This window comes from Sinocyclocheilus grahami, unplaced genomic scaffold (genome assembly GCF_001515645.1).
Source record: "Sinocyclocheilus grahami isolate Dianchi unplaced genomic scaffold, SAMN03320097.WGS_v1.1 scaffold790.1, whole genome shotgun sequence".
NCBI classification, from domain to species: Eukaryota; Metazoa; Chordata; class Actinopteri; order Cypriniformes; family Cyprinidae; genus Sinocyclocheilus; species Sinocyclocheilus grahami.
This window is the reverse complement of record NW_015505969.1, coordinates 14,036-22,591: the sequence shown is the minus strand read 5'-3', so window position 1 is coordinate 22,591 and position 8,556 is coordinate 14,036. Positions and strand designations below refer to the sequence as shown.

At 39.1% G+C, this 8,556-nt stretch overlaps 1 protein-coding gene across 1 annotated transcript in view; it reads right to left on the bottom strand.

Moving 5' to 3' along the window:
• Window positions 1–1,794: 1,794 nt before the first annotated feature.
• The window catches only part of LOC107561740 (4F2 cell-surface antigen heavy chain), a 15,723-nt gene continuing 8,961 nt past the window's right edge, over window positions 1,795–8,556 (bottom strand). Inside the window, exons 6-8 of the mRNA XM_016246212.1 lie at window positions 5,497–5,692; window positions 4,034–4,141; window positions 1,795–2,227 (exon numbers count right to left, since the gene is read on the bottom strand). Coding sequence (XP_016101698.1) covers window positions 1,850–2,227; window positions 4,034–4,141; window positions 5,497–5,692 — 682 coding nt within the window. The 3' untranslated portion in view covers window positions 1,795–1,849. The remainder of the gene's footprint in view (window positions 2,228–4,033; window positions 4,142–5,496; window positions 5,693–8,556) is intronic.

Sequence of the window (8,556 nt, the reverse complement as noted above, 5' to 3'; positions counted from 1 at the left end):
GGGGCATCGGCCGCCTTCACTGTAGTGAAGCGGATACCGCTGAACTTGGGCGGGCGCTGGGCGAACTGAATCGCATAGCCGAGGCTGATGGTTCGCAGAAGCCAGCGAGACGGGCTGGGTAGCGCTGACCAAACGCCCAGAAACCGTACAAGCGGGACCAGCGGGACCACAGCCGTACTCGCAGTGGGGCAGCGAGGTGGAACACAGGGACCCAGCTCGGGCGGCTTGTGAGCGGGCCGGAGAGGGGTGTGAGTGTGGGGTGCAAGGCTCACCTGGTTCCACGGGTTGGCAGAGGTTGCGTGAGTAGGGCCTTCATTATTTAAGTTTCATGTGTGTTACCGTGATGGTGTTTAGTGTTTGTGTGAATGACACTGTGCACCTTCTATATATGTTATTATTTAAAAGCTGCTTGCGATGGGCTTTGGTTCATCATGTGACTTTCTCATCACCAACTGCATTTGGTGGTTATCAGTGTATTAAAAAGGTACAAAACAGATTTCAGTACTTCAATATGTTGGTATATTAACATTATATCAGTTAATGAAATTACGGTATTTAACTGTAAATTTAAGTTAAAACCGTAAAACTTAAAACGTTGCTACCGTATTATTTTAATTTAAAGAATTTTTTTTACAGTGTATGAAAACAGACAAATCTGACCTCAGAATACTTTGTGAACAATGATGTCATTCATAAAGCATAAAGAGCAGTTGATTATGACAGACCAATGCCTACATACACTTCACAATTTTAGCTCTGACTCTCTCTGACAGTTGGTTTAAATTGCAGACAAATGCCTGAAATCAGAGGCAAATCTATGCTCGTTTGAGTGGATGATGGTCTCTTTTTTAAGACGCAGTTTAAGAGAAGCGCTGATGCCTTGCAGATGCCCAAGAGACTCCAAGTCCTGCAGTGGGATATATGTTTTGACTGGAAATGAAAGTTATGTAGTGTGGAAAAAAAAACAGTAATACGACGACTTTGAAACTAGTTTGTGGGCAGCATTGCACAATCCGTCCGACAGGAATGACCTTTGAGGTATTTATTTATTAAATGTTTTATTGAAGGGGTGAAATAAAGTTTTATAACTTTAATATATTCAATCTTTTTTGCCATCACAATTTCTGTCACCCCTTCTCTCTAGGGTTTAAAGCAGGGGTCACCAGACTCAGTCCTGGAGGGCCGGTGTCCTGCAGAGTTTAGATCCAACTTTCCTCAACACACTTGCCTGGAAGTTTCAAGCATACCTAATGAGACCTTGATTAGCTGATTCAGGTGTGTTTAATTAGGGTTGGAGCTAAACTCTGCAGGACACCGGCCCTCCAGGACTCAAATGTGAGTGTAAAACCTTTCACAATTTCAAATAAATGCTGTACCTTTGAGCCTTCTATTCATCTAAAAAAAAAATCCTGGAAAATGTATCATGGTTTCCACACACAAAATTTTTTTTTATAAATATAAATATATATATATACTGTATATAGTGAAAGTAAAAAAAAAACTATACATAATAGTTATTTGAAAAGTAGCAAAAATAAATGAGGCTAAGAAGTTTACCATTTTAACATAACCATCATATAATCAATATAAAACAATTAAATCTGTTTTTAATAAGACTCCACTCCCGGACATACTGTTAAAATGTCCCTAATTGAAAAAACTTCTGAATTGAAATTTGCATTAGTTTCTCTCTATAAGATTATTTGCAAAGAAACAAAGTGCACTCCAGTCCCACTGCCAATATGTATTCATTTTAATTTAGTTGTAATAAATACTTACTCTTAGTTACAACTAACCAAAACTAAACATCATTAGTGTTTTAATAAGCAAACACAAGCCTTTTTTTATCTTAAGAGTTGTCAGATTCAAACAGTTTTATGACAATGGCCTCGTGTGGCTGCATTTTTATTGACCTTAGAGACACGGGGCCACATCGGTCAAGACCTGTGCTGGTTACAAACACCCCACTTTCAGGTAGGCTGGGAGCCCAGTCTGGATCCAGAGTGTGAGGTTCAGACCCCAAATTAAACATGACCAGGAAGTGAACGCAGCCCCATGAGCGTAGGAAAGCTAAAGGAGGTGTGGCTGTAGAATTGAGGCCAGAGGATGACATGCTGTGATTGAAGGAAAGGAAGGTGAATTTGCCAAAGTGTAGAGCCTCTTCACGGGCACGCGACTGACTCAGAGAATGGAAGAGGGCTAGAGGCTGATTCAGCTGATCCAGATCCTGAGAATGTATTTGTAAATAAATAGAATTGTTGTACCATGCCATAATCATCCTGAATATTCAGATTCAAACAACCAGATTTTTATTTTTTTTTAATCATAAACTCTTAAAAATAAAGGTTCCAAAAGTGATGTGATAGAACAGGGCTGTCCAAACTCGGTCCTGGAGGGCCGGTGTCCTGCAGAGTTTAGCTCCAACTTGCCTCAACACACCTGACTGGAAGTTTCTATGGCTGTGTCCGAAATCGCCCCCTATACCCTCATTCACTATTCCCTACATTAGGTCACTAATTCAGTTCACTAGAAGGAGTGAATGAAAACGAGTAGTGAATTCGGACACTGAGTGCACCGGAAGGAATGCCGCTTTTGCATAGTTTGTGCTTGCTGTTTATTAATCATTTGAAACTAGCAAATTAGCAGCTCCAGTAGTAAGATTATAGGATTTATCTTGAACTCTGTCACGGAAATTATGTATAAACCCTAATCAAACAATTTAATAATCAATTTTACAATGAATGTATACCCGTGTTGTACATTATGCTTTATGCTATGGATGAGCGCTTTGTTATAAACGAACGGATTGATTATTCAGCTGCGGGCGCCATCTTCTGGCGAGATTCGGGAATTAATTCGCCGCGTGACTCTCACGGTGCATTATGGGCATTCTCTAGCCGTTGAGCGTGCACCAGTTGTACACTCGTTTTTGCAGTGCATTGTGGGATTGAATGACTGCACTCGAGAACGTCCACTATGGTTTCGGACACCACTAAAAATGGCTGTTCCCTCAAATAGTGCCCTATTTAAGGGTATAGGGGGCGATTTCGGACACAGCCTATGCCTAGTAAGAGCTTGATTAGCTGGTTCAGGTGTGTTTAATTAGGGTTGGATCTAAACTCTGCAGGACACAAGCTGTGTCTCATTTAGAAGGCTGCACCCTCCGGAGGTCGAATCCTCTGTAGGATGCATATACGAAGTGTCCTCAACCTAGAATTAAACGAGACGGCCTTCATAGGACAGGCGGAAAAGGAAACCGGAAGTATCACGTTGCTATGCCAACACATTTAGAGCATCGTTGCGCTCTCACACTACTTAAACAAAGGAAAATTATTTCTAAATTTGGAAAGTAATTTTAAAAAAAAAAGCTTTTACTTGTTTTATTTTGTTCAATGTTGAGGAACTGCAGCGTACGTACAGCAGACATCTATTAGAGAAAAAAAGGAGGAGGATATTAAAAACAAAGTTTATCTGTTTTTACCGAGGCGATTTAAGGTAAGTTGTAAACACCACATCTGCGCTTGTGTGTACGTTACATCTGCCGGCGCCGGCATTTTTCAAATTAACAACGGTTGTTCACGGCGACGCAAAGAATTGTGGGTTATCTGTAGCAGCGAAGGATACACCTCATGCATCCTCCGAATTCCTGAGAAAGAAGGTCACATTCGAAGGTCGCATTCGGAGTGTCCTACTTGCTTTTCTGAAATGAGACAGCCTCGATGACGTATGCAGCCTTCGAATGCGACCTCCGGAGGACGCAGCCTTCTAAATGAGACACAGCTACAGAGTTTGGACAGCCCTGTGATAGAACAACCATTTTGGGTTCACTTTTCAGTGAAAAGTTTTTTTCCCCTCAGTGTGAAGTACATAAACCTTTTTCCACTATAAAGAACCTTTTGTCCAATGGAAAGCTTCCATGGATGTTTAAGGTTCTTCATGGAATCAGAGATGCCAACTAAGAACCTTTATTTTTAATAAAGGGCCTTTCACACTTTAACTACAGCAATGGTACGTTGGAGATGGGTTTTCTCACCTGAACTGGATTGACCTCCTCTCCGTATTTGATGATGGGTGTTCCAGGTAAAGTCATGATCAGGACTAGAATTGCTCTCTGCAGCTCCCATGGTACTCCTCCACCCACCTATTATTGGCACAAACACATGTGACATTGCATACAAAGTATTCCTAAAAACTTGTCTTGTGAAAATGTAACCCAGATTGCATTAAATACAGCAATGATCAACATGGTTTGTGCCCAGAACAAAGTGTTTTATTCAATGAATTATTGGCCATGAGCATGAAGTCATCAAAATATAAAGTTTCAAAGCCTTCTGACCAATGAATTAAATAACTTTTCCATGACCTTTACACATGTTTGTAATTACTTGATGAAGATTTTCATTTGCATACACTCTTAAAAATAAAGGTGCTTCAAAAGGTTCTTCAAGCGATGCCATAGAAGAACCATTTTTGGTTCCACAAAGAACCATTCAGTCAAAGGTTCTTTAAAGAACCATCTCTTTCTTACCTTTTTATAATCTGAAGAACCTTCTTTCACCACAAAGAACCTTTTGTGAAACAGAAAGTTTCTTCAGATGTTAAAGGTTCTTTAAGGAACCATTTAGACAAAAAGTTTCTTCTATGGCATCGTGAAGCCCCTTTATTTTTAAGAGTGTATATACCTGGAAATCACAATTGAAGTCTCCCCTAATATTTCAATTTTTTTCATCATTATTTTTTACATTTCAATTTCTTTCTGTGTGCAAGTTTTAGCACTAAAACACGAATCAAACTATATTGGGCTTATTTACTGTAAATAAAGGTGTTCCAGTTTGATGCGTCACAAAAATGATACCTTGATCATGTTATTGCCAAATACATTTTTCTTCCAGATCAAAAAAACAAAAGCGAAAAAATAAAACAACAATAATCAAAGATTGTTTTGCATGTTAGCTTGCTCATTGTGCCCAAGAGCATGATCGATTTAAGTCCACATGTTGTACTAACAAAAAATTATGCTTCTAACCACAGGTTGAGAGCTGTAGTTCCGATCACTTAAGTCTGTGAATTTTTGTTGCTGTTATGGTTTCAGGAAATACCAAATCATTGAACTATGTTGATAATGACAGAACTTGTGCTCATAGTTGGCTAACAATGCTTTTGGACAACACACCCCTGAGCAGTCTGACAAAGCAGACCAAGTAGGACCAGCAAAACAGCTTAGGTTTCGGGAATCATTAAAAGAATCACTGTGCAAGATTCAGTCCCCTCTAGAATTCCATCCCCCTCCAATACCATACGATTTCACAAAGAAAAAATACACTAGCTTAGCAGGCTAAATGATTAGCATGCTGACTAGAGGATATAATGATGGAATGTTAGCCTAGCAGTCTTATGGCTAGCAATATTGGCTTTAATTCGATCATTTCATAAAATCTTTTGGGAATTTTGCTGTCGATAAACCATTAGAGTCAGTTCAGTGAAATGTCCACTCACAGTCCAGCTCGGCCAGTTTCCTTGTGGCATCTGCAGGCTGGCCTCCATGGCCTCAGCCACCTCAGCGGGAGACAACGGATGGTGTGATGGGGGGATCACTGACTTTGTAACCAGCTCCACCAGTGAACCATTAACAGCAATGCTGGACACATTGAGTGCTGGAAGAGTGTTACCTGTTTGCCACACCATCAATATTCTACAACGAGATAACAAGACCCCATTTATGTCTCCAAGACTTAAGCAAGCACAATTATTACACATATAGCACAATAATTAATAAACATTTGTCAAGTTCAGTGCATGGGCTTACAATGAATATGGAGTTAAACTCAATATAAACTTATGTTTATAATCTAGTTTACTTCCATTTTTCATCAAGACTTGATTTATCATTCAGGAATTGATTTTGCTTCATTGCCAGTGTAATGCCTGGATAAATCAGACACACAATTATTTGTTATATTTAACAAATAATCCAACAGACCCCCTCACCCAACAACCAGACTGGATTGAGCATGAGCTCTACTGATGCTGCTCTCGCTCAGAGAGTGTGCGCGCACTTAAAACGTGTCTCTCCTCTCACTCAAACTGTCCTGTGCACTCGCAAATCTCTCCAGGACATGATTTATTTAATAGCATGATTTATTTAAGTCCACATGTTGTACTAAAAAATTTTTTTTCTAACCATAGGTTGAGAGCTGTAGTTCCGACCACTCAAGTTTGTGAATTTTTGTTGCTATTATGGTTTCAAGAAACACCAAATTATTGAACTACACTGATAGTTATGCTGACACCTCAGCCAGACCAGATAAACTTTACGACCTAATGGCAAGAGACTCTTCCTCCTACTTAATTTCCTCTGAAACAGACACATACTGCTTATAGAAAAGGACTCCTTTCATTAATTCACAGACAAACCTTTCTATCATGCATATCCCCAGGTCATTGTGTCTAATATTACTGTTCTTGTATATTGTCTTTTTTATTGTATACTGTATTATGCATGCTTATGATAGAACCACTAGTTAATGTAACCTCACCTATATCATGTTTGGTATCTACAAATTCATATTTAAATGATCTAAATGAGTGTGTATATTGTAAGTTGATACCCATGCAACATATTAGTGTTTTAGGAATCTTTATTAGTTTTTGCATCAACACCCAATCCAGTTTCATATGCAAAATACCAAGTTCGAAGATAAAGAGTCTCTTTCCCTCTGAAAGTTTAAGTCACCATTGGCTCACCGACCCCCTAGAGGTGTGACCTCCATAGAAGTTAAAAGGCCTCACATCAGTGACCTTGCAATGCAAGTATCGTACATTTAACAAAACCCCGTTGTAAAAATGGCGCTGATGGTTTCACTCAGGTGGTTAACTCTGTGGTGATGTTACTGACCATTTCCTTGTATCGTGCATGCTGCGTATTACTAATATTAACTATATGGCTCTGCATTATCGCCTGGGCAGAACTATTGTTCCTGCCACCAAAGACAGATTCACAAATAACCGGTCTGATTTATCTCAACTGCTCTGTGTACCCATAAACACATATGAACTAGACGAAATGACTAGCAACATGGGCACTATCTTCTCTAATACATTAGAAGCTGTTGCCCCCATCAAAATGAAAAAGATTAGAGAAAAATGTACTGTGCCATGGTACAACAGTAATACCCATTCTCTCAAGAAAGAAACTCGTAGTCTTGAGCGCAAATGGAGAAAAACTAACTTGGAAGTTTTTAGAATTGCGTGGAAAAACAGTATGTCCAGCTATAGACAGGCTCTAAAAGCTGCCAGGGCTGAGCATATCCACAAACTCAAAGAAAATAACCAAAACAATCCAAGAGTTTTATATAACACAGTGGCTAGATTAACAAATAACCAGACGCCACCCGATCTAAATATTCCCTCACAGTTTAATAGTAATGACTTTATGAATTTCTTCACTGATAAAATAGATAACATCAGAAATACAGTAACAAGTGTAGATTCTACAGTGTATAATACTTCAGCTTCATTCATCGCACCAAAAGATAAACTGCAGTGCTTTACACCTAATGGCAAGAGACTCTTCCTCCTACTTAATTTCCTCTGAAACAGACACATACTGCTTATAGAAAAGGACTCCTTTCATTAATTCACAGACAAACCTTTCTATCATGCATATCCCCAGGTCATTGTGTCTAATATTACTGTTCTTGTATATTGTCTTTTTTATTGTATACTGTATTATGCATGCTTATGATAGAACCACTAGTTAATGTAACCTCACCTATATCATGTTTGGTATCTACAAATTCATATTTAAATGATCTAAATGAGTGTGTATATTGTAAGTTGATACCCATGCAACATATTAGTGTTTTAGGAATCTTTATTAGTTTTTGCATCAACACCCAATCCAGTTTCATATGCAAAATACCAAGTTCGAAGATAAAGAGTCTCTTTCCCTCTGAAAGTTTAAGTCACCATTGGCTCACCGACCCCCTAGAGGTGTGACCTCCATAGAAGTTAAAAGGCCTCACATCAGTGACCTTGCAATGCAAGTATCGTACATTTAACAAAACCCCGTTGTAAAAATGGCGCTGATGGTTTCACTCAGGTGGTTAACTCTGTGGTGATGTTACTGACCATTTCCTTGTATCGTGCATGCTGCGTATTACTAATATTAACTATATGGCTCTGCATTATCGCCTGGGCAGAACTATTGTTCCTGCCACCAAAGACAGATTCACAAATAACCGGTCTGATTTATCTCAACTGCTCTGTGTACCCATAAACACATATGAACTAGACGAAATGACTAGCAACATGGGCACTATCTTCTCTAATACATTAGAAGCTTGTCTTTAGGTCACGTCCCAAAACCATTCAAGCTGGCAGTTATTAAGCCTCTTATTAAGAAACCACAACTAGATCCTAGTAAACTGGCAAATTATAGACCTATTTCAAATCTTCCATTTATGTCTAACATTTTAGAAAATGTTGTGTCTGCTCAATTGTGCTCCTTCCTGCAAAAAAATGATCTCTATGAAGAATTTCAGTCAGGTTTCAGGC